Source organism: Glandiceps talaboti, chromosome 2 (assembly GCF_964340395.1).
Source record: "Glandiceps talaboti chromosome 2, keGlaTala1.1, whole genome shotgun sequence".
NCBI lineage: Eukaryota > Metazoa > Hemichordata > Enteropneusta > Spengelidae > Glandiceps > Glandiceps talaboti.
Window position 1 is genome coordinate 33,098,705 of NC_135550.1, and position 26,734 is coordinate 33,125,438.

At 35.5% G+C, this 26,734-nt stretch overlaps 2 protein-coding genes across 8 annotated transcripts in view; one reads left to right on the top strand and one right to left on the bottom strand.

Moving 5' to 3' along the window:
* The first annotated feature begins 1,059 nt into the window (after nucleotides 1–1,059).
* Nucleotides 1,060–8,521, top strand: LOC144453481 (molecular chaperone MKKS-like). The gene is made up of 6 exons (XM_078144792.1): nucleotides 1,060–1,190; nucleotides 4,164–4,495; nucleotides 4,956–6,003; nucleotides 6,370–6,548; nucleotides 7,356–7,466; nucleotides 7,642–8,521. The coding sequence occupies exons 3-6, from the start codon at nucleotides 4,974–4,976 to the stop codon at nucleotides 7,927–7,929; spliced, it is 1,608 nt and encodes a 535-aa protein (XP_078000918.1). The 5' UTR covers nucleotides 1,060–1,190; nucleotides 4,164–4,495; nucleotides 4,956–4,973; the 3' UTR covers nucleotides 7,930–8,521.
* Nucleotides 8,522–9,373: 852 nt separating this feature from the next.
* The window catches only part of LOC144453763 (girdin-like), a 49,103-nt gene continuing 31,742 nt past the window's right edge, over nucleotides 9,374–26,734 (bottom strand). The window contains exons 11-27 of one of the 7 annotated variants that reach the window (XM_078145111.1): nucleotides 26,305–26,432; nucleotides 25,775–25,864; nucleotides 25,234–25,368; nucleotides 23,637–23,712; nucleotides 22,594–23,243; nucleotides 21,008–21,113; nucleotides 20,634–20,779; nucleotides 20,141–20,230; nucleotides 18,179–18,224; nucleotides 17,520–17,670; nucleotides 16,871–17,005; nucleotides 16,537–16,635; nucleotides 15,806–15,961; nucleotides 14,666–14,746; nucleotides 13,415–13,671; nucleotides 11,838–12,468; nucleotides 9,374–10,737 (exon numbers count right to left, since the gene is read on the bottom strand). In XM_078145111.1, coding sequence (XP_078001237.1) covers nucleotides 10,727–10,737; nucleotides 11,838–12,468; nucleotides 13,415–13,671; nucleotides 14,666–14,746; nucleotides 15,806–15,961; nucleotides 16,537–16,635; nucleotides 16,871–17,005; nucleotides 17,520–17,670; nucleotides 18,179–18,224; nucleotides 20,141–20,230; nucleotides 20,634–20,779; nucleotides 21,008–21,113; nucleotides 22,594–23,243; nucleotides 23,637–23,712; nucleotides 25,234–25,368; nucleotides 25,775–25,864; nucleotides 26,305–26,432 — 2,988 coding nt within the window. In that variant the 3' untranslated portion in view covers nucleotides 9,374–10,726. Of the gene's footprint in view, nucleotides 12,469–13,410; nucleotides 13,672–14,665; nucleotides 14,747–15,805; nucleotides 15,962–16,536; nucleotides 16,636–16,870; nucleotides 17,006–17,519; nucleotides 17,671–18,178; nucleotides 18,225–20,140; nucleotides 20,231–20,633; nucleotides 20,780–21,007; nucleotides 21,114–22,593; nucleotides 23,244–23,636; nucleotides 23,713–25,233; nucleotides 25,369–25,774; nucleotides 25,865–26,304; nucleotides 26,433–26,734 lie in introns of all 7 variants that reach the window. The other 6 variants (XM_078145108.1, XM_078145107.1, XM_078145109.1 and 3 more) reach the window with 6 other exon arrangements.

The following is a 26,734-nucleotide window of genomic DNA, read 5'->3' on the forward strand; positions in this document are numbered from 1 at the left end:
TATTGTTAATTATCATCAATAACATTCCAAACATCCCGTTCACTGCTTGTTTTCTATTTTGCTATTTTGGTGTTTGATAACGAGCGATGGAAAATATAAACTGCTATTTTTGTGCTTTCGTTCCCATGTTAACTTGAAGAAACGTTACAATCTCTGAATCGCTTCCGTCTATTTGCGTTTACGTTACAGGAATTGTAGTGTTTGCTTCCAGTTAAACATCGGAACAACACAAAACAGAAAATCACCTCAAAGTCAAAATCACAGCAAACGCTACAATTATTGAAGCTACTCGTTTACTAGTATAATATAGTCCTACTTCCAGACAGTTCAGTTCAGTTCAGTGCGAGCCTCGATTCTGACTGACCCTAAGTACACGTCCACAGCTACAGGCACTCGAATCAATCAGTATGATTTTAAAAAAAAATGTACAGTAAATATTTACTATACATTTACTATATATTTATCATATTTACTAAACATAAAAAAAATCATACAGATTGATTCGAGCTGGTGCCTGTACCCATGTCAGTATATAGATGCGCGTGCTGTACTGTACAGTGTACTACTACTAACTTTGCACATTATTACATCATCTCACCTTAAGGAATTTGCTTGGAATATAATCCATTAGCACTATATCTCCCGATTAAGAGGGATAGGCTGTTGAATGTTTACATTAAAATATCCTCTGAATATCCTGAGCTAGCTGTACTGCTTTTCGAACCACTTTATTATTTCGCGGTAGACATTCTACGTAAAAGAGAACCTGATTGGTCGAAACGAAAACTCAGAATACATATACATAAGGTACAAGGATTTTGATTAGAGAAAACTGACCTCTGATGACCCCTAGCTAGATCACTGAAATAACTGTTACGTATTTTATTATATAAGTTTTATATTTAAAAATGCACTTAAGAAAGTAATACGCATTTATCAATTTCAAACTACATATTAACATAGTGAGTCATGATTGTGTTTGAGAAATTTATAAATCTCATGTGTGACCTTTGACCCAAGTCAATGACCTTTACAAATTACATGACCAGCTGCACGTTGTGAAGACAGACATGTGATCGAATATTTCTCCAAATGTACATGTCAAGGTCGATATAAAAAACTGCAAGATCGTTTCGTTATCGAGGTTGTTACCACTAATCTGCAGACGGATTGAATTCAATATTTGTAAGGTATGTGCATTTGTTGATATGAGATGACTTGTGAAGTTGTGTAAGCACTAACAAGCCTAACAAGTTTTACTTAACCGAGTCATGGGGGGGGGGGGGGGGTCTCGAGGTACAGCAGTAAGGGAGCCGTCATTATGTACGGCTGGGGGGGGGGGTAGGTAGGAAGAATCTGAGTAACAAAATGCAAAGCTACGGGGGGGGGGTTCTCAAAAGAATGAGGTGTGAAACGGGGGTCTATATTTTACAAACACACTGAAGTATATAGACCACACTTACCATGTCTTCCCAGTCAAAAATTACAAAATTTCTTACAGTGCTGCTGGTGTAGTATTTTAATAAATGTAATACTAATCTAGTGATATCAATGGCATCACATCTCAAGATCTATCTTTGATACCACCAGTAGTCTAGTGATATCAATGGCATCACATCTCAAGATCTATCTTTGATACCACCACTAGTCTAGTGATATCAATGGCATCACATCTCAAGATCTATCTTTGATACCACCACTTGTCTAGTGATATCCATGACATCACATCTCAAGATCTATCTTTGATACCACCACTAATCTAGTGATATCAATGGCATCACATCTCAAGATCTATCTTTGATACCACCACTAGTCTAGTGATATCAATGGCATCACATCTCAAGATCTATCTTTGATACCACCACTAGTCTAGTGATATCCATGGCATCACATCTCAAGATCTATCTTTGATACCACCACTAATCTAGTGATATCAATGGCATCACATCTCAAGATCTATCTTTGATACCACCACTAGTCTAGTGATATCAATGGCATCACATCTCAAGATCTATCTTTGATACCACCACTAGTCTAGTGATATCAATGGCATCACATCTCAAGATCTATCTTTGATACCACCACTAGTCTAGTGATATCAATGGCATCACATCTCAAGATCTATCTTTGATACCACCACTAGTCTAGTGATATCAATGGCATCACATCTCAAGATCTATCTTTGATACCACCACTAGTCTAGTGATATCAATGGCATCACATCTCAAGATCTATCTTTGATACCACCACTTGTCTAGTGATATCAATGGCATCACATCTCAAGATCTATCTTTGATACCACCACTAGTCTAGTGATATCAATGGCATCACATCTCAAGATCTATCTTTGATACCACCAGTAGTCTAGTGATATCAATGGCATCACATCTCAAGATCTATCTTTGATACCACCACTAGTCTAGTGATATCAATGGCATCACATCTCAAGATCTATCTTTGATACCACCACTAGTCTAGTGATATCAATGGCATCACATCTCAAGATCTATCTTTGATACCACCACTAATCTAGTGATATCAATGGCATCACATCTCAAGATCTATCTTTGATACCACCACTAGTCTAGTGATATCAATGGCATCACATCTCAAGATCTATCTTTGATACCACCACTAGTCTAGTGATATCAATGGCATCACATCTCAAGATCTATCTTTGATACCACCACTAGTCTAGTGATATCAATGGCATCACATCTCAAGATCTATCTTTGATACCACCACTAGTCTAGTGATATCAATGGCATCACATCTCAAGATCTATCTTTGATACCACCACTAGTCTAGTGATATCAATGGCATCACATCTCAAGATCTATCTTTGATACCACCACTTGTCTAGTGATATCAATGGCATCACATCTCAAGATCTATCTTTGATACCACCACTAGTCTAGTGATATCAATGGCATCACATCTCAAGATCTATCTTTGATACCACCAGTAGTCTAGTGATATCAATGGCATCACATCTCAAGATCTATCTTTGATACCACCACTAGTCTAGTGATATCAATGGCATCACATCTCAAGATCTATCTTTGATACCACCACTAGTCTAGTGATATCAATGGCATCACATCTCAAGATCTATCTTTGATACCACCACTAGTCTAGTGATATCAATGGCATCACATCTCAAGATCTATCTTTGATACCACCACTAGTCTAGTGATATCCATGACATCACATCTCAAGATCTATCTTTGATACCACCAGTAGATCTAGACTAATGTAGTACTTAATAAGTTTAAATCATGACACTCAACAACAGCAACATTGAGGCTACAAGAAACATTCCCCTTTCATATCCCCTGGCCCTTGAGAGGAGAGGTGATGTCTCAGCTTGTACGGGAAAAATTACCAAAAAATTGTGGTAAAAGCTTGTCAAGCTAGTAGGTCAAAGTTCAGCTGATGTAGGCACTATTCCAGTGATATGTCTATTAAGTATACTATAGAAAGATTTTACATGTAATCTTACTTAAAAGTCTGCAGAAGTAATACTTTATAGTGGATGTGAAATGGAGCCCTTTCCTGTAGTCTGAAACTCAATCTCTATGGTATTATTTTGTGTTTGACAGCATTAGCTGGGTGTCATCTTGATTTTCCGTACATAAGTCTTGAATATAGTCTCATATTGTCCTCCAATGTGAATCTGATTCTGAATCGGAGACCAAATTCATGCATCTTTTGGTATATCCTAATTTATTTGTAGACGTGTGTATGTAGTCTGCTGCAGATGTATGTGTATATCATGTATGTATGTATGTATGTATGTGTATATCATGTATGTATGTATGTATGTATGTATGTATGTATGTATGTATGTATGTATGTATGTATGTATGTATGTATGTATGTATGTATGTATGTATGTATGTATGTATGTATGTATGTATGTATGTATGTATGTATGTGTGTGTGTCTATCAGTCAGTCTGTTGGTGTCACATCTCACCTACCCCTGTCTGTCTGTCTGTCTGTCTGTCTGTCTGTCTGTCTGTCTGTCTGTCTGTCTGTGTATGTATGTATGTGTGTGTTTGTCCATCTGTACCAACTAATGTGATAGATTGTCCTTTCCTTTTGTGTAAGTTAAAATCCCCAAAAACATTGATATGTCAATTTTCAACTATCACCTTTCAGATCCTGAACACAGTAGAATGGATGAGACAGAGAAACCCAAAGTTCAAAGCCATACTAGACCTCCACCACCACCACCACCCAGACCTAATTTCTTTGTCAGAAATAGATTTATAATAGTGATGGGTGTAGCACTTATTAGTATACATGCGAGTTGGTATCAGTTACAGAAAAATCCAGTCTTTACTCCTAAAAGATCAGAGCATGCCAGTGTCAAACCAAGATATATCAAGTCAGAGAAAAAGAAAGAGTCTTCTGATCCCAAGGAATCCAAGGAAAAGTCCAAAAAATCTAACAAAGATTAGATTCAACTGATCAACTGATATCACACATAGGTAAGTTGAATTGTATCGTCATCCCAATCTCTCCTGTGTTTTCCTAACACACTTGCCATCATGCAAATGCAAATGAAGCTTTAAAATGGGATTTCTTGTCAGAAAGCTAAAACTTTAAAACTATTGTCTGTTTAATTCAAATGGTGAAATCTGCTGATGATGTTTCTGGGGTATAGATGAAGAGGTGTTGATGAGACAATTATTTACAGTATTCCTTTTAGTATGTAAATCTGCCAAAACTCAAAAATGTTATGCATATGAATGACCTTCTTTATAAAATAACAGCATGGATTTCAATATCAGTTGTGAACGAAGCCTTTGTAATGATTCACAATTAGATTCCAAGTTGTTATCTTTAATACTGTCCCAAAAAGTTTGCTGTTTTATTAGGATGTACAGTGAGTGCAGTATAAATTAATATTCTAATTTAAACAAAATTGTAATTCTTTCATTCTTTCAGTTGTCTGTAATTATCAGAATGGATGTCAATCCTGGAATCACTGTGGCACCAAGTCAGCAATCAACAATTTCAATTCAAACTCTAAATGATCCAGAGGTTTTACACTCCATTCAGTTGTTTAAAAACATTATGTCTTCCTGTTATGGACCAAGAGGAAGAATCAAAATAATTCAAAATAATTCAGGTGGTACAGTGACAATGACCTCTATGTCAGCTGTTCTACTTGAAAGTGTTTCAGTGTCAAATCCAATACTTCAACTTGTTAAAAGTGCAGTTCAAAGTCACCTAGCGAGATTCAGTGATGGTGGATTGTTCATTGCTCTGTTCACATCAGCATTAATAGAGAAATGTGTGCAGCTAGATATTCCAAGGACAGTTTGTATTTGTATTAATGAGTTTATGTTGAGACAAACCATAGAGTACCTTGAATCAGAAGAATGTAGATGTAAAATAAAAATGGACTTTTCTGATTCTAACAGAATGTTGAATTTAGTGAAAGGTGTTATCGAAAGTAAGCCTGCCTGTTGTCTTCTTCCAAAAGAGAAGAGCATAATAAGTAGTTTAGTTCTGCAGGCTTTTCTGCAGTCACTTGCAGGTGAACCCAAACATAGTAACCATGCAACCATTGGAACTATACAGTATGTCAACATAGAGGGCAGACCAGTGACAGACTCACAACTATTGCCTGGTGTCTTATTTCAAGCTCCGTACTTGCCAACATATAAATGCTGTGTATCTGAGTTGAGACACGTCAGTGGTGGACCAATGCAAGGTTTAGTGAGAGTTGCTTTGTATAATATTTCCATGTCTGGAGATAGTGATGAATTTGTAGAAGTGCAATATGAGTCAACAAGTGGTATGACGAGCAGTGATATTGTTGTACAGAAGATGCTAAATGTGGTTGAAGACCTAGTCAAGCAAGGGATAGGACTGCTAGCCTGTCAAAAGGTTATCCATCCAGCTGTCAAGAAATACTGTAGACAACAGAAGATACTGACATTGGATAGGCTATCACTGACTCACATCAATGCTGTACAGTATGTGACAGGTACAGTGGTCTGCTACATGATACAACCATCATAAAGTGGATAGTATATAGTATACTGTATATAGTAGAAATTGTAATAAAATGGCCATTGTATGAAAATACAAAATGGACTCGCAAGTTTTCAAATTGTTTCTCTCAGTCAGATTACTGTTATTGTTTCCAATAGTTTGCTCTATTGTACTGTAACATTGCTGAGTTCATATATGCCATTTTGCTTACTTCATACATATTTTGACAAAATCATCAGTTTACCAGTATTCCATATATTACTTTGTAATGGGCTATTGCTAGCATTCTTAGTGTAGAATTAATAAATATAGCCGAGTACTTACTCAGATGAAAGAGTCTATTGTCTTGTTCTTACAGGTGCAAGGTTGTTGAGCACTCTGCATACATCTGTCACCGAGTCCGACTTTGGTTATTTAACCAATGTCAGCCATAAAGTGATATTTGGGAAAAGTTTCCTGCATTTGGAGTCACTTGCCAGTAATGTCATAACCTTGATACTCTGTAATAGAACTGAGCAGTCTGTACAGGAACTAAAGGTATGTCCATTCCTTCAAACTATGTACCTGAACATTCTCTACAGAAACTAAAGGTATGTCCATTCCTTCAAACTATGTAACTGAACAGTCTGTACAGGAACTAAAAGTATGTCCATTCCTGTAAACTATGTAACTGAACAGTCTACAGGTATGTCCATTCCTTCAAACTATGTAATAGAAGTGAACTCTGTATAGGAACTAAAGGTGTGTCCATTCCTGTAAACTATGTAACTGAAAAGTATGTACAGGAACTACAGGTATGGCAAGGCATGGAGGTATTATTCCCTTATACCTCCTCCATGGGTGAGGTAATAAACACTCAACCATGCACAGATTAGTATAGTAGAGAGCTCTTTACTGTAATCTGTGTATGGTTGAGTGTTTATTCAGTGTGATAATCTCCCAGAAGATGAGATAAAGCAAACTGTTGGTGTAACAGATATATATTATAACATTAGGGGTCTTTTGATTTAATAGATACGAGAGGAATGGACAAAATGTCTTTATTTTAATAGTCAATAAAGAGTGTAGAGTTGATAGAGAAAACTAGCAAGGGAAAGAAGGGAAAAAAGTTTTATATCACCACAAAAATCAATTGATCAATATCACACAAAACATGTTTTATTTCATCACAAAAATTAATCAATCATTCAATTGATCAGTCACTCAATCAATCAATTACATGTTCGCTGTCTCCTGGGGATGTACCTTTGGAGGATTGTTGTACTGTTAATGGAAAAGTTGATACTAATCTGTGTTCAATAGATCATTTGACTATAACTTTTGTTATGTTTTGCTTACTTACAGAGAGTGTGTGAAAATGTTGATGTTATTTTAAGACATTCTCTAGTAAACCCTGTTGCTTTACTAGGTGCTGGCATCACTGAATGTTGTTTAATTAACCATCTCAGAAAACAGGTAAGTATTAATCTTATCACCCAGCAACATACAAAATTTATGTCTTGTATAACCACTTCAAAGCATTTCATTAGGACCTATATGTAAAGTCATTTCTGAAATCTTTAAAGTAAACTTTTGTTGTGGTCAAAAATGTTGCCATCCAATTCCATATATATCTCTCAATTTGTTATAGATGGATATACTGGCATCTCCTATCAGTAAGGAATTATATTGCAGAGAGAGTCACTTCGTAGCTGTGTCCACTGCATTTATTGAATGCCTGCAAACCATAGTAAGACATGTATCACACAACATAAACTGTATAGATGCTGTCGATTGCTGTCAATATAACCCAGACTATACTCATATAGAAGACACACCTGTGGACTGCTTCACAATGAAGATAAATGCATTCAAGGTTGTGGTAGAAATTTCCAATGTTGTATTACAGATTAATAATTACATACATGATACAAAGTGAGACCACAAGGAGACTGTAAGTCCAGTTGTTGGTGTTACAATAAAAGTGTCCTGACACACATACATGATGTAATGATGTATAATAACTCGGTTGTATTCACTTCTTAGTGTTTACAATACTATAATATGAGATGCTCTATTGCTTTTATCTTCTGTACTTGTTGCTTGCCCTTCTAAAATAAGTTGAACAAAGATGTTGTCTTTCTATAGTATGTAGTCTGAAAGGTCCAGCCCTTGGTCCATTTATGTAACCACTTGTTTCCCATGAGAGAGAGTGTGCATTATATAAACGGAAGGACCACCTGCACCTTTCAGGCTATGTAGTATGCTGAATTTGAACACAAATAACCAAACACTTCATTTATAGTTTACCTGCTAATTGAAAATCTATACATGTATATCTTTTTTAAATTTTGTTGAATATTAATGTCTGGCATAGTTACAGTATTTTATGAATCTAAGTGATATATTATTATGTATGATGTAAAACAAATATTTGAAGGTGCTCAATAAAGGAAAGGCTTAATATTAATATTAATAACTACATTGTTATGGTAGTGTTGTAATGATATATAATTACTTAACACTCCCTTACAGGACATAAAAACTGGACTACCTAATGATTTGAGTGTGATGTGGTTACTTTTTCCAAACATGTGCATTTGTTTGTTGTTTCAATAAAATACAGAGAGTTCCATCTCTATGAAACAAACTTATAGTACTTTTCATAACTCCAAATCACATTTATTTCAAAGTATTAAATGACTTTCTGACAAGTTATGCCAATTTTAACAACCTCAGAGTACTTTAATATCAAGTCAGGACATTCAACCTTTTCAGGGTGAACAAATATTCAAATCAGAATCTGTAAAGAATGGCATCCTCAGTGTTTGAAATATGAGGAAAAAAAATATGTAGGCATGGCTTGAAATTGAACATGACAGCTTGGATGTTTTCTTGCTTTAACCAACACTATAGACAGCTGGGATGTCATCTTTACATGGGGTTTAAATATTTAGCAGACAGGGAGTAGCACACAGGGGGCATATATATGATTATGTTATATGTACACACACATGCACAAGTCTGACAATTTTGGATATTTTGTATAAATTATGCAAACCAATCATAGAGATACCCACAGGTAATGTAAGGAAGAACATTGATATTTGTCACTTTATATAAAACATAATACATGAGATCACCTGACACTAGAAGACTCAGACGAATATGACAGAAAACAGCGTTTTCTCCATCAGATTTTCATAGATTACATGTAATTCTAACCAGTCACCAAGAACAAGAATGACAATTTGGAATGAATTCTGAAAAATGTCAAGATGGTAATAAATAAGATAATAAAGAATGACGATAAAAAGAGGCTGAGACTGAGATGAAGATTTACAATCTGGATATTTATTATCAATGAGTGAATTGCATCCAGAAGAACACAACAACAGTAGACGGCTTTATCTTTTGTATAATCGTTATTACAATAAGCAAAATTGCTCACATTTGGAAATGAGAAAGATATTGAATCAAATCAACTATGGTATTTACTAAAAAATCACATCAGCAGCATTTATTTTCATGTACTTTACGGACGACTTACTCAAAGAATTATATTACAGCCAAATGTACAGTAAACCAAATACGAAAAAAAATTGTTGCCATTTACACTCAAAAAAAGAAAGAATTTGCCATCTAGATTTTTAGAGTGACTGACAAACATATACTTGAAATACATAATCTAGATACCACTTACAGAATTTTACAATCATCAAATACATGATAATTTTGTGATGAACTTTTTAAAAACTGACACTAGGGGCAGCTACAGTTTTATACACAGAAATACTCTACTAAGAGTTCTAAAACGGAATTCTATGAAACTGACTTTGTTTTTGTGACTAAATGTGTCCTGCATAAAGCCATCTGAAAGAGAAGGCTTGTTTGCATAAAGACTGGCATGAATAGAAATCTACTGATATAAAGTAAAACAGGAATATACATTTTAAATGTGCAGGAATATAACAATATAATTTGTGGATGTCCCAAGTAGTTTTAACTTTTGTAAACTTGGGTTGTCTAAATAGAATGCTAACATGCGGCTATACATCTGTAACTTGTGTGGTATCCTCTTCTTCTTTGTTTCTTCATTTTGTAATGAATTAAATCATTGATCATTACGACGGAACATTGACACTATTTTTTTGTACAAATCATTCACTTGCAATTATCTGACAAAAGTAAAACAATAATATACAAAAATTTATGCAAATTTCAACTGATTGGATACATTATTTGTAATTTGCATATTTAAATCTGATTGGACCAGATGCGAATAACCTAGGACTAGCAGTTATAAATTAATGATTTCAAATTCTTTATTTTTCTTGTCTCATTGAAAGATGTTTTGGTCTCTATTTCTTCTGGTCTCCTACAAACCCAACTATATGTAGTGCAGTCCTGAAATGTTTTTTCAAAACTGTTCCTCACAGCAGTAGTTTTCATTTTCAACACTCCACATCATACATATTACGTCAACATTTGTCTCAAACTGAAAAAAAAATATCTGAACATGATAAAAATAAACCTAATTACAGGACAACCAAAATACATAACAGAAACAGCAAAGAAACCATGCAAATTAAAAAACTTTGCAGCAAAATCTTATGGAACTACTTCCTCCACAGGAAGTCTGACTAAAAGTAGACCATCCCAGCTACTCAAGTGTCACAGTTTTCTTGTAGTATGGGGACCATGCACAAAGGGGCGTAGTGTTGCCTCACACCTTTTTACCTGTTACCTGGATGTAAAAAATGGTAGGAGTCAAATGGTGCAAGACAGGATAGATTACAAAAGCAAAATAAATTATTGAAATCTCATTCCTTGGAAAGGATTGCAGCATGAGTCCTTCCATGATGCAGGTTGTCAGGAGCAATGTTTTGTTGTTGGTGAGCAGTAAGTAAGGAGGATCATACCGAATCAACCATGCAGGAAACTGTAAAAGGGAGCTGATGTGAAGCACCCACAGAAGTCATTGCTAATTGGCCGAGTACCCTTAATTATAAAGCCAATGCAATTAATCAGAGCCAATTAACAGAGACTTTCTGAGCATGCTCCAACAATGGATTGAGGAAGGGATGCATGATGGGTAAAGTGTAGAGATGGAGATGGCATGCACTTGATGAGTTGCTGGGAATAATCTACTTAAAAGTGAGAACTTCCTTACTGGCTAATTATGACAATTTTTGAGTACATGGTTAGAGTTGACTACATGAGAAGTACACATTTAGAATGTGAATGGATGTGTGTGATGATTTCTGTTTTTAGGATGGATTTTATGCCATTAGAGCACTCTAAAACTGTGACACAACATGTGCATTGCACTCTAAACAACATTTTAGAGATACTGAAAAACATTTAATACAGCAGACAATTGGAGGACACAGCACAGCACACTGTTTCTGTGTGAGTTCAGGATCTAACAGAGTTGTTAACATTGAGAACACATCCCATCAAGGACAGCACACACTCACACATACACTCACTCACACATACTTCAACACATGTTGGCTACTCTTCATCTAGCCTACCATCTAATTTGATATGACAACACACACATTGATAGTCTATTGTCTTATGTGTAGTGTAGCAACATACAATAATACTGATATAAGAAACAACTGCCATCGCAATATACAAATATATATATATATGTACACAGGACAAAATACATTATGCAGACATTTATATATAAGATCCTCTTAGCTTGTTTTTTGTTTAATCACACACATCCATACTCATACCACACTGAATTTTCTTTTGGCATTCCATCCTTGGTTTGGCCTGCACTACCAGCCCCAGATCCCCTATCCCCTGGGGGAGGTGGTGGTGGCAAATCACCTGACTTATCCTCTCCTCGATTTGATGGCCTTGGTCTTGGTCTTCCTGTTGGTGGCAGAGGTGCCTGTTTCCGATCTCTTGGCATATTTTTGGCAGACTCTGCTGTAGGTGACGGTTGGGCACCAGATCTGTGTCTACTACCATCTGATGGAGCAAAGTTCTTTGGTCTGTCTTGGGCACTCACATTTGCTGTGGTTATTGGCTGTGCATACTGTGGACCACCATCCTTTGGCCTGTTTGATCTAGGTGGGGGAGCCAGTCCACTAGATGATGACCTCTGAGGTGGTGGAGGTGCCATTCGTTTTGAAGACGACCTTGAAATGTCCACCCTAGCTTTGCCGGTATAACCACTGGGAGGTTTTTGCATTGGAGTTGATGTACTGTATCCAGAACTTGTTGGGATGTTGACTACAAATTCCTGTTCTGGTTGGTCTGACTGATATGGTTTTGGACCTGACAAGTGTGTCAGAGGTACAGCTCTTGATGGTGACGTGATTGTGTCTTTAGACAAATCATTCTGTTCCTGACTATTGAAATTCTTAGGAGGAACTGGTGGTACATCATCATCTGGTGGCCCTTCAAATACAGGTCCTCTATGTCTGGCAGGGGAGCTCCCCAATCCTGGCTCTTTCTGTAGGGAAAGTAGTATATTATGTTAACACACTGGATAAAACCCTTACCAATATGACACGCCCAATACGTTTTCAGTACATCATCATGGTGGTTCTATTCAGACTGAACAGTTGTATTGCATACCTGTAGATCAACTGTTGTGTTTGAGACACTTACAGAATACACAGTATCATGCATATTACAATTTTACAAACGTATCAACATGCTCTGAAAAAATGACATGAATGATGTTAAATGTTATTGACAAGACACAATGACAGAAATTTGAAAGAAGACATCTTTTGGAAGTCAAGTCAAGAAAAGTTATGAAGTGATATAACTGATGATGTCATCATCTGTGACGATGTTATTTACATTATACAAGACAAAGTTCATGTTTTTTGTAAGTGTCTTTAACAGATGACAGTTACATAAGATAAGACAGTATCTAGATTACAATACAACCATTCACCTTGTGTTGAGCACATCATTTGGTAGTCTTTATTTTACCACAGTGCTTGATCATGGCTCAATTCTGTCTTTAGTTCTCGTGAGTGAAATGTTTTGAAGTATCATAGGTCGAGTTGTTTACCAAAATTACTGCACATGATCAAACTCTGTAAACTCAAATCCATGCAGACACAGTAACAACATATAGTACATAAAAATACACACTTATTCATCACATTCACCATACTAGTGAAACAGATTTGAACAAGAGGCTGAGAACATCATTCAAATTTGCATAACAAGTACACTTGCATGAAGGTGTCCTCCAAAAAGACTCAGTTCAGATGAGTTTCACTCTATAATGATTTTTTTTTTTACAAAGAATAAGTTACACGTTACCATTAGTGTCCATATATGGAGTGGATAGTTGTGTTATGGATGAGTCAACCGTAACCAATTAGTAGAGTTTAACTTCCAGCATCCGTCCGTCGTTCAAAATAAAAATAAAAACTTACAGAATTAGGTGGTGCCTTGTTTACCTCTTCCAGGAACTGTTCCAGTGACAGTAATTCATCCGCTGCTTGTTGAGTTCTGTATTCTTTGCTGGGTGATATGACAGGTTGGCTTCGAGATCGGCTATCATCCAACATCTCTCGAGATCTGCTCTTCAGTCGGGACAACAGTCCAGGTTTGGATTTGGGCTTGTCAGATAACATATCCACCGATCCACTCTTGCCTCTTGATGAACCAAGAGTCTGGCTATATCCATAGTCTGTAGGTACAGATATTTATCAGTTACTATGGTAACCTTGAATAAAAATTTTGAGACAACAGTTTCATGCACTTTTATACATCACTTCTAAGTGTTCTCCCAAGAAGTCTTGGAAAGACAGTTTGGTAGCCCTTTTGGTCAATTTGGAGGACTTTGTTGAATTTCAATTTATTTTTAGTTATATTCAGTGTTTCCATTTCAGAAACAACATGGTGGTGCTTCAGGGCAGAACACAGTTTTTAGTTTACAATACATAATAAGTAGCTGAGGTATTATTTCTCAACTATTCATAATAGTTGTACATAGCATATTATAAAGTAGGGAACAAGGGTTGATCATCACAAATTGTATTTCATTCAAAATTCCTAGAACCTCTAAAAAGTTACTTTTAGTGAGGCTAATGACTAATATAATGTTAAGGTATACTGGTTATGTGTATATTGTACTGTCTCTTGTGAGATTACAGTACAAAGTTATTCATCATAGATACATATTACCCCATTTCATGCAACCAGGGTCTTAATTTAGGCTCTTAAAGATTGCATTTCCCAATTGTAACTCATTTCTCCGAGATTATAGACAATAGCAAGTTATCAACAAACTTCAGAGATACATTGAAACACCATATATGGTTGATAGGATAGAACAATGAATTTTGTGATGTAAAACTTTGACAGTCTTTGGTACAACAGTCCTTTAACAGTGGTTCACCATTTTCTTCCTCTACAGGACCTGAAGTACTTGCTGATCAAACAGTTTTGACAAAGAACTACACAATTACATAACGTTTCATGATTACTAGGGAAAGTTTGTCACAAGTCAAGGCCACCATGCAATCTACTACTTGTAGCCTTTCCTTAAATTATACTGCAGGACTAATAAGCCATTCAAGTTACACCAGCCCCTGCCACTGAATCAAGTGGCATCATACAGCGTTTGTCTACTATCATGCATTATGCAAAGAATATACAGATTGTTGGCTACTGCGTCATACCCGAGTCTGAGTCTTTGTCACTTGTGGTCATACTCCCACTGCTATGGAAGTGTAAATTTATGTTGTCTGTACCTATGTCAACTTCACACAAAAAACAGAAATCAACAAATTGAGAGAGAAATCATGAATGGGTCATGAGTGAGGCAAAAAAGATGGTTTTCTTTTCTTCTTTTTCAAAAATAGGCATATGAATACAATGTACAACATAGACAACTTACAAAGGTGATAGAATACATGAAATCACAGACAATAATAGACTGCGAAATAAACATGAATATGAATGAATGCATGAACAAATGAATGAAAACACAGGTGGGTGGGTGGATGGATGAATGAATGAATGCATGATAGTAATCACACACACACAGTGGTCTCTAAATGTACTCAATAATGTGATGGTTAGATCTCTACATCATAAGATTGCCATTCTTTGCATTCATGCATTCTACTTGTACTACTGTACACTACTTTCTACACTACATCAAGCTTGTCTACTGCAATGTTTCTGTACTTTTAATCTGGCTCCTGTTTCTGGGATACCGATTCTCATTCCTCCACTCATGTAGAACTATTTTGACAAATACTACACTCAGTCTCTGTTCTAGATAATTGTTGACCATATAGCTCTACACATTACAATACTTAGAATCTGACAATACACGATATCAATAGAAATATCTAAATTGACATCCATGCAGTCATCATACATAACTGCTTTCATTACAAATATCACATGGGGTAGATATGATAGGACTGTACTACTACACAATTCTAGAATGCATGCAGACAAGTACCGGTATTATGAGTATACTGTACTCAACACCAAAGTTTTATTGAGTATACTGTACGCATTAAATACACAGTCACTGTACTAGACACCAAAGTTTTATTAAGTATACTGTACATATTAGATACATAGTCACTGTACTAGACACCATAGTTTTATTAAGTATACTGTACGCATTAGATACATAGTCACTGTACTAGACACCAAAGTTTTATTGAGTATACTGTACATATTAGATACACAGTCACTGTACTAGACACCAAAGTTTTATTGAGTATGCCATATCATATATGTACACTGTACATTCTATATACATATAGCATGCATACAATAACTTTAACAAGTTGGCCTACCGGCAGTTTGATTCTCATCTGATGCAGTATTCTCATCTTTCTCTGTCTCTCTTTCTGTTTCTCTATCTTTTTCCTTGGTTTTATCTTTGGCTGACTTTTGACTGCTGGACGTTCCATCTGTCAAAGCTTGTTCATAACTGTTCCTACGCTCATGAGCTGCATCCAATGTAATGATGAAGGGTTTGGTAGGTAGGTAGGTAGGTAGGGAAGCAGGCAGGGTTGTATGATCAAATAACCATTAGTTCTTATGATTTATTACATCATAGTGGACTAGTTAATTACTGTGCTGTGTCGTTAGTGGGAACACACCACTCTCTAATTCTTAATGTGCTTTCTGTGAGCTATGTATTGATGATAATTCTGTGATTGTTTTACAAGCATTGATGTTAGTTAGTATGCATGATTGCTTCATCAGTCGACAGTATTAGACAAGGAAGAAGCTGTGAAAAGTATTTATTTCAGGAGCAGACAGGTCAACACATGACAAGGATGTGAATTACATGAAAGGTGTACCACAGGATTGGATTGGATAGGGTAGGGTAGGGTAGGGTAGGGTAGGATTGGGTAGGGTAAGATTGGGTAAGATTGGAACAGAGGACTAGACTAAAATACATGCATCACAGTATTTAACACAGGCAGATATGAAGTTATGACAGTGACATCAGAAGAACACAAACGATATGACAAGAAAGTTACATAAAGTAATGTTTTCACATAGTTGATAAACATACCATGTCTGCGACCACCAGATTGCTGCCTTTCAAAGGAACCTTGACTGGACAGAGAATCTGCATCACCTCTCAAATCATCACTAGACACACTGTTGGTAGCTGTGGACAAAGATACAGAAACAAAAATGTAATTTTGATACTGACACACTAGAACTAAGCATGGCAAAAGAATCTCTACGAGTATATATCTCAATGAACTGTTTATTTGCAAAACAGGAAAATTATTGCAACTACTATATATCTTGAAATGCACATCAGCATAGTGTTTTGGTGATAGTCTGTTTAATCACTTTATTCAAGGACACACAAAGCATATTTAGATTTTATATGTTACCATGGACAGTAAGACCACTATCTCCAACCATTGGTGGCAAGGATTTCCTGTAGTCAGTCATCACAATAGGGTCTCGTCTTTTGTTTCTCCGTCGTACTACACCTGCATCGATGTCATCAGTACTGGCATAGTGCTCTACAAGAAATGCACAACCAAGTTTCACTCTCTGAAGTTTGTGTATAGTAATACACATCATAACCGCATCACTCTAAAATTACAATATGTCTATTTTATTTATCAAGACAGAGCTATGACCAACAATTGTAAGTAAGGCTGCTAGTTTCTGCTATCAAGACAGAGCGATGACCAACAATTGTAAATAAGGCTGCTAGTTTCTGCTATCAAGACAGAGCTATGACCAACAATTGTAAGTAAGGCTGCTAGTTTCTGCTATCAAGACAGAGCTATGACCAAATAACAACTGTTACTAGAGCTCCTGTTTACTGCATACACAGACTGTGTTGAACTCTCTATCTTACTACCCCACTAAATGAGTAGACGACAGCTACAAATGTTCACTATCTAACACCAAAAAGAAATTACTGTATTTTATGCCTTCATGTAAAGTAATCAGTAAAATCAGTGTACATTCAATTCATCATGAGATGACAGTGTTTTAGATAGATGTCAGCAAGTACAATCTTCATACCTGGTTTGTTAAGTAAGGCTGTTGAATCACCAGCACCATCAGTTGACTCTGGATATGAGCCAACAGATGAAGTATCCGATCTCTCAGCACTATCCAAATGATCATGGCTTCTATTCCTGCTTGATCGATCCTTTTCTTTGGAATGGCTTGGCTGAAAAAGTCACAACACAAAGGTTTACAAAACAATAGACTATATATGTCACATCTGAACAGGGGAGACTACTGGGAATACATATACTACATCCATAGCAATATACAAAGTATTCATCTATGTTGGATTTTGTTTGATTGGTCAACTCAAGGTTTGTTGATATAAAGTTATACAATGTACATTCATGTTAATGGGACTATTGCAAAGGATTGATAGTAGAGATGGCTGATCATGCCTTGTGATGTCAGATGATGGATTATACATAGAAATCTGTCAAAATGAAAAAAAGATCTTGCATATCTTTCTGTATACTGGTAAACTGCTTCTTTGTGCAATATCTTTAGTATATCTTTGGGTTCAAAGTGCAAGATATATCTATCACCAAAGCCCATATCTAAAAATGCACATTTCATTTTACATTTTCCAACATGATAAATGCCATGTTTGGAAAAATCACACAGGAATGACAGGCATATAATTTTTGACAGTACAATAATATTGTGCTTACCTTTCCAAACTTCTTCATAAAGGGGAACTTAAACCCTCGGGATGTCCTAAAAATAAAGGTTTTTGCTTTTAAAAATACAGTTGAAAAAATGCAAAACGATGAGCACAACTATTTTGTAATAAGTGTTGATACAAATAAGTAGTGAGTTACTAACTTTCCTACGGAACTGGAAATTACTGGAAAGTGATATTGGAATAGGCAGATTTCTTATTCTTCTTCTTCAATAGATTAAGTGATGGACATTACAATTTAAGAAATAAAACAACTTCAGATCCTTTTTTTTCTATATAACATGTGACAATTGTCAGAAAAAAAGTGTTCCCTCAATTTGGGGCTAACACAATGGAAATAAATACTCCTACATGTATACACCAACTTGATGCATTGTCACAATATGTCCATAACAATCTTCAGTATTGCATGTCTGTGAAATGACACATGGACAGATGGACAGTCTTTGTAACAGTCCCCCCCCCCCCACTCTGCAGGACTACAAAGCTCTTCTTATTTTCTCCAATTCTGCCTCTCTCTAGCTTCATATAATAATGCAAGACAAATGTTGTTGATAGGGCATTGAAAAACTTACATTAGTTTGCTGTGTGATTCCATGGCAGCGTGAATGAAATGATGAAAATGTAAAAAGTAGAGTTAGCATGGCAAGCAATACGCAATACAGCAGTGCTCACACAGCTAGTTTATTTCGTTATTTAGACTTTGACCACCACCATTCACACTGTCTGTCTGTCTGTCTGTCTGTCTGTCTGTCTGTCTGTCTGTCTGTCTGTCTGTCTGTCTGTCTGTCTGTCTGTCTAAAACCTGATTAGCTTACATGTTATAAGTACATATCATGACATATTTATGACAGTTTAGTTAGTTTCACACCACACATCACAAGTTTTTGGTCTGTAATATTGTTAACTATCTACCCAATCACCATCACACTTTTGAAATCTAAAGTTTTATGATAGAACTTTTCAAACTTGTATTATTTTATCATATTTGTCTTATATCTATTTAAATCAGTTTATAATTCATTTTAACATAACCATCACCTTTGCACCACCACCACCACCACCACCATCAACATTTCAATTCCTTCAAAATCAGATTCTCCTATATATTGGTTGGTATTTCAAATATACTTTAACATTTTAGATCAAAATTCAGTCTGCCACATTGCTTCATAAATAATATAATACGTAGAGTGATTTAATTGTTTGTAGTTCCAAATAGGCAATATATAACCATGACATGTCCTAGCTTTGCAAGACTTCTCTTGCTATCAATGTGGTCATGTGTTCTTTCTACTGTTATCCTGTGTTCCCAGTTTATTGTTTTAGCTAACCAGACTGTGTAACTAGGTGTAACTCACTTGGTACAATATTAAAAGTCATGATGACTATGTGACAATCACAACAGATTTGATGGCAGTTCTAACGATAGTTTTATATGTATCAAACTATAAAATGCCATGTCTGAAACATCACTCTTATAGAATAGCACCCTCTGGAGGTCAAACTACATCAAGACATTGCTGTGACCCTCTTATAAAATAGCATCCTCTGGAGGTCAAACTACACCAACACATTTCTGTGACCCTCTTGCACAATAGCACCCTCTGGAGGTCAAACAACACCAAACCATTGCTGTGACCCTCTTATGTAATAGCCCCCTCTGGAGGTCAAACTACATCAAAACATTGCTGTGGCACTGCTGCAGTGTATCTATTTTAAGCTTATGGACCAATGATACCTCAGTGCAGTAGCAGTGTGATTGAAGAAGACAGGCTATGTTCTTTTTCTGTATGTTGCTAAACAGAAGATGTGAATGACTGATATTTAGAAAGTTACATGTAAAGAGCTAGTTAGTTTGGCAAACGGAGAGTGTTATCAGAAAGAAGCAGATATTATTAGTGCAAGTTTACATCATAGTCTGAATATGGTGTGACAATGTCAATCATACCTTCTTGGTGGAGATGTATAATTCTTGTACTGGTCCATTATCTTCTCTTCTAACTTCTCCTTTTGTCTTCGGAGATCATTTATTTTATCACTATTCATCAAGAAACAGGTACCATACTAATATCAGTGTGAGACTCAATAAAATTGAAAATATATTTGAAATGTCTGGAGGTTGAATTCTAATATCAGTGTTTGAGGAAGTCAGTGTGAGACTCAATAACTTTGAACTATACCAGGTCATCTGGAGGTTGAATTCCGATTGTATCAAAAAGGTCACACAGTTTTATCATACAATAAACTTTTTGACAGTATGTATCAAATCATTTCTATTACCCTTTCCTTTAAGGCCCTAAATTTTGCTTTGAGTTTAAAGATGAAAAAACTCAATATAATGGTTTAGTGTTTACAACGGCATACAGCGTGGTAGACTGCTATACAGTGAAGCAAAACTAATACTTTGAAACACAAATCAATAATGAGATATTATGACTTACAAGAACTGTTTCTCTTCTTCAAAGTGCATTTCTTTACTCTCTAAAGTGTAAGCATGAAGTTCTGTATTCTTCTCCAGTAACTTATTCACTTGTTCCATCAAATGTTTGTTTTCTTCTTCTAGGTTGCCATTCAGCTGTTGAAGAGTCTGTGATTGAAATAAAAAAACTTAGTAGTTGAAACTGAGGTACAGTACATTCTGATTTCATTGTTGTTTACAAAAAATCATCCTTAGTATTTCTCTATTGTTTTGGTTTTTGCTCAAAAGTCTTGTGTCATTTAATACCCCTAACTATTTCATAGCTTGTACTGTAGTTAGGATTACAAGATGGTATGTTTTCATCTGAAATGAAAAATTGCTGTTTGAATGACTCACCTCACATCTGTTAGCCATTTTGGCAATTTCAATATCTAGTTGCTGACACTGTTCCTTGTGATCAGCAACTTCTCCTTGCAATGAGGCCTTCTCAAGGCTAAGTTGTCTGTGGAAGGGAATAAGAAGACACATTTTGAAACAATCACCCCAAAGATAACATAACATCACAATTTTCTCTAAGGTTTTCTGACATAGTGCAAATGTAAAATGTGTAGTAATTAAAAGTTGATGCAGTGTGAAAAACAGAGGTATCAGTATGCTTGCTTTCAGTCACAGATATGTGAAAACATCAGTGAATATTTTCCAGCCAAAGGAAGAAGATTGGCACTTCAACAACAATGTTATCGTATTCAATTATAGACTTCTCTACATCTTTATATTCAGGTAATGTACAGTTTTTAAATTTGCTGTAATTTCCACAGGTGAGTAATATTATATATATAAGTGGTATATTAATAACACATCCATCATAATAAGTTATACACAACACCAAACTTCCTCACAAAATGAAGACAGTATTACATTGGAATGCTTATCAAGTAAATAAGCATCAGACACTACGTCAGTGTACATGTACATTATTTCCAACAGCCTAGCCATCCCTTTTGTACATGCTGCTTGCATGTGACACACAATGTGTTACATTACAGTACATGTGTCCTACCAGATAAGATATGATGTAAGAAAATTGATACAATGTTACAATTTTGTGTTTTAAAAAATATCTATTTTTAATCTGAATATACATGTAGCCCATGAATCATGAAAACTGCAATGTCAAGGTTGCGAAGGAGCAGTCTTACACAGAACATTTATAAGACAATCTCCGCATGATGTCTTATCTGCTCTACCACAGGTATTTCCAATGTATATTTTTAGTTGATCCCAAGTGGAATTGCACATAGTTCTTTACAAAACAAGTTTTGATGGCAAACAAAAGTAATTACACTAAATATACTCTTGTATTCACCTATGAGAAACTCTTCCTGGTTTCTCATCAATTTGAGCTCATTGAAGAAAAAAGAACACCTCACACCTATAAGTTGTAATGATGCACAGCACTAAATGATGACATTGTCCTACCTTGCTGTCATGTTACAATATGTCAATCAACATGTATTGTAACATGTATTGTAACATAACATGTCAAGTTGTAAAATGTCCGTTTGATACTATTGTAATTTAGTAGAAGGATACTAGACTATTCCTTGTCACAAAGTTAGACTTATGAATACAAAACTGTTCCACATCACTTTTGTTTATCAAATGGACACACAGGCAGCTCCTCAGTTTGTCCAAAACTGCTTTTCAAATTCACAAGGTGCCTTCTGCATAGTCTGTTTCTAAACAATGGTGTCTACTTCAGAACCAACAAAATATAGAGATCACCAAATTTCTCTACTTCTATCTTTGCCTACATTTGCTGACAAATATTTTAAATTTCATGAGGATATGTCACTTCCTACTTCAGACAAAAATCAACCACAGAAAATAGTCAAAATGTAGACAATCAAAAAAAGCATTATTAAGAGAAAGGTAAATTCCACACTTAGTTCTGAATGGGTATAGCATATAGTGATACTGACCTGTTTTCAGACTTTAGAGTTTTATAATCCTCTTCCATCTCTTTGTATTCTCTGTTTAACCGTTCATGCATCTGTTTCAAACTATTATACTCTAGTTGTACAGATGAATTATTGTTTTCAGATTTAAGAAGTATGACAGACTGTTTTTCTGCTTTCAAACTCTCTTTTTCTTGCTTGATAGTTTTCTGTTCCTTCTCAATCATCTTTTCCTTTTCTTTGACTCGTTCAATTTCAGACTTCAATGCTTTGTGATTAGATTTCAATGAGCCATGTTCTGATATCAACGACTCATAATCCTGTGTGAGCACTTCATGAAGATCCTGTAGCTGTTCTTGATCTGTTCTCAAGATTTCATGTCTCCCTTCCAGTTCATCAACCTTAGCTCGAAGTCGTTCAAGTTCTTTCTCTAGAGCTGCATTTTTACTTTTCAGTGACGAGATTTCTGATTTCTGTGATGAATTCTCCGAGTTGAGAGTGGTATTTTCAACTTGTATCTTGGCATGCTGGGATTGAAGGTTGGAGTTTTGAGCTTGCAGTGTTGCAACCTGGGACTGTAGAGAAGTATTTTGGGATTGCAGGTTGTTGACCTGGCCAAGAAGATTCTCATTTTGAGTCTTCAGACTATTTGTTTCAGTTTCTAACGATGCATTCTGAAATGGTAAATAGTGAAAACAAGTTATATTTTGATGAATGAGGCTTCTGTAGATAACACCTTGTATTACCACTACACATTATAACTAGACTCACTTCTGCATAACCTTACATTTCTTTTCAAAAAGTCAAATTGAATACAAATATTTAGTTATTAAACTATTATATGTTGAAATGTGAAGTGAATTCAAGTGAATATGAGAATCACATTTTCATTATCTAGTGATAAAATAGTCTCACTACTCTGATTCTGGTTTGCATGAAAATTGTAAACGGAAATGTCACACTTCTGCCAAGTGTTTTGTTCACTGTGAGTAACTGTGTATACAAATGGGAATGTACAGAAAGTCTGAACCCATCAAACTGATATACCACCAATAATACTAACTTACATTTCTTTCTAGTTCTATCAAGTGGTCCTTCATCTTCAGAATCTCTTTGGCACTAACTCTTTCACTTTCAGAACGTCTGTAACCAAAAGAAAATGTGATAACGTTCATCCAACAAAATAACATGAATATACACCCTTTTGGTATTTCAACTTTGCACCAAATTTAAACAAAATTGGTATGTGGATGGCAAAGAAATGTGTGAACCTATGGATATTCTTTACAAGCCCATAGGCAGAACACATTCCTACTACTAACTCTGTGAGTCAACAACTATTATACCATACTCAAGCCAAGTTATTGTCTTTGAACAGAAAATATGGATTATATACCCATATTCTATGCAACGATATGCGTCTACATCACTGGTTTTGTGATGCTCAAAATAGAGTCAAAACATTTTAAATCACCATTATTTTACCTAATCTTTCATAAATTATGCTTGAGGGGTATAATTATATTATTCCCAATATTTTACTTCATTCAGGTGGAAAATACTTGAGACCTAAGGGGCCTTGTCACTACTTATCTAGCAACTTATAGTAACAAGGCCCCTTTAGGTCACATGTATTCTTCTCAGTTGAATGAAGAAAAACATTGGGGAATACTATCTAATTATTCATCAGACTCACATGATGAGTTTTGATAAAATAATATAGAACAATGTAATCTGAATGACGTCTTGAGGTACAAAACTTCATAATTTATTGACCAATTTGCTATTTGACTTTGAATATGGAGATCAAAGGCAAAGATCAAGATATGGAAAGAATGCTGATCTTTGGGGTATAGACATTTAAATGGAGTCTTTGTTTATTCAACTTCTTCAGTTACATAGAAAGAAAAATTTGTCATTTCACCTGAAAATCCTTGTCAAGGTCAAAGGTCAATATCTCAGAAAGCTCATCATTGATCATGTGAAGACACTTGAATGGTATCCATATGTATCAAACCTTTGGCATAACAGGCAAAATGTATCACAAACATGGCTGCCATTTTGCTATTCAGGTCAAGGTCATGAAATTAAGTGATGTGCATATGCCTCAAATAGCAAAAAACAGGACATGATTAAACATCATCATCACTTGAAATATTTGATTCAAAAAGCTATGAAGATAACCCAAATTTGGCTATTTGACTTTGAAAGACTTTCAAGGTCAAGGTCTTAAAAGAAAACTCATACTTGATAATATGGGTGTAGGCACTTGAATGGAGTCACTTTGTAATATCCCTCAAAAGTTATGATGCATATTGTGGAATTTAACAACAAATATGGCTGCCATTCGGACATATTTGATTCGGTCATAAAACACAGTGCTGTGCGTATGTCTCACATAGTAAGATATCTTTATGCCAGGTTTGGTTGAAATCAGTTGGTGCATGCCAGAGATATGAGGGTGAATGCACTCATGCACACAGAGACAGACAGACAGATGGAACCCAATGTATAAGTCTCCTCTGGGCGGTGCCCGTTGGGGACTGAAAAGTATTGAGATAGACTGGTGATTATACACAGATTCTGACCACATATATCACTGGACTTGTTCTTCTTTACAAACCTTGTTATACAGTATAAAATGCGAGAGAAATGATGACTTACTGTATTTTTGGAGGGCTTGGTGTAGTACTGGTGACTTGTTCTTCTTCTTGTCTTTGTTGAAGGACTACAAAGTCTCTCTTGACATTCTTCAGTTCTTCATTTAGTTTCTGATTTCTACTCACAGATTCTTTTAGCCTGAAATCAAAGTTCAAACAAGAATTCAGAGAAAAAACACAAACTGGAAAATTTGAAATACAAATACTCATACTTTGTTGCACAAAGTGTATTTGTCTGTGTATTTAGTAGGTCTGCAATATACAGCGCCCTCTACTGACAACACAATCTTCTGTATGTTGTCCATTTAAATTCTCAATAGAAAAAAGTCATCACTTTTGTATGTATCATGATAGTAAGTAACTTGATAGAAGTTTTTATACACTTTCAGCCATCTTTGACTCATCCACTGTATTCAAACCAAGCTAATATTATTTGTATTCATCCAAAATTACCTGAACATTATTTACAATTACAATAATTGTACTGATACCAATAATATATACAAGTATCTGTATCGCTTTCGTCAGTCACCTATATTTGTTACCTTGATTCAAGGGCTACTATCTTCTCCTCTTTCAATTCTAAGCTCTTCTTCAAAGCATCTTCCATCCTATTTTCTAAGGCCTTATAGCGACTGCAAAACATCACAAAAATTAAGAATTAAATTTTCTTGATCACCATTATTCAAGGACATTGAAAGTAACATAGATATCAATCACTTCTATGAAAATAAGTCCACATATTATTGGCAAAACAGACTAGTATAAATTAAATGCTAAAAAAATGAATAAATTTGAAAGCTAGTCTTCAATATTTGCATACAAATTATTCACAGTGCATTGCTCACATATTCTTGCCACACACCTCTTCCAGAAGGTCTATGACAAAACATATTTGACATTTCAAAGACACTTTTGTGCATTGGGTATCTCATTTGGTCTTGTTCTAATTTTACAATATAAATCAAGATAATTGCAATGATACTACAAAGATAGTAAAGCAACTGTAAGTTTGGATTGATGTTCTTTTCATTTATTTTTCTGAGTTGATATATATACAGCCTGGTATACTCACTCTTCATCTTCTGTCAGTTCTTGGTGCAAGATCTTTTCCTTGTTGAGGCCAATCTTGTGAAGTTCTGTTGATAACTTTTCCAGTTCATTACTGAGCTGCTGAGTTTTAATCTTTTCACTGACCAATTCCTACATAAAGCAAGACATGCACATATTTGTATTCAATGAACTCAATTGAACATGTTTTACTGTGTAGCCTTGTACAAGGGGTAGGAATAGACATTGGTTTTTATAATGCAATCCCTTCAATTGCAGTAAACTCTGTTGAGACCTGGGGATTACACAGCAGTTTTTCCGATTGGTTTAGAATGTATTGCTTGAAAAGACTGAAGAGAAAAGTGCTTGTAATATCCATGATAAATCCTAGCCTTAGGTCTCCCTTTGAAATGTCACTCTGTACTCTAGGGTATTTGGGTCATGGTATCAGTATA

Excerpts from the sequence above, each read along its gene's own strand:
- LOC144453481 (XM_078144792.1), top strand. The coding sequence starts at position 4,974 with ATGGATGTCAATCCTGGAATCACTGTGGCACCAAGTCAGCAATCAACA. Across the intron at positions 6,004-6,369 it reads TGCTGTACAGTATGTGACAG|GTGCAAGGTTGTTGAGCACT; the intron begins GTACAGTGGTCT and ends TTGTTCTTACAG. Across the intron at positions 7,467-7,641 it reads TTAACCATCTCAGAAAACAG|ATGGATATACTGGCATCTCC; the intron begins GTAAGTATTAAT and ends AATTTGTTATAG.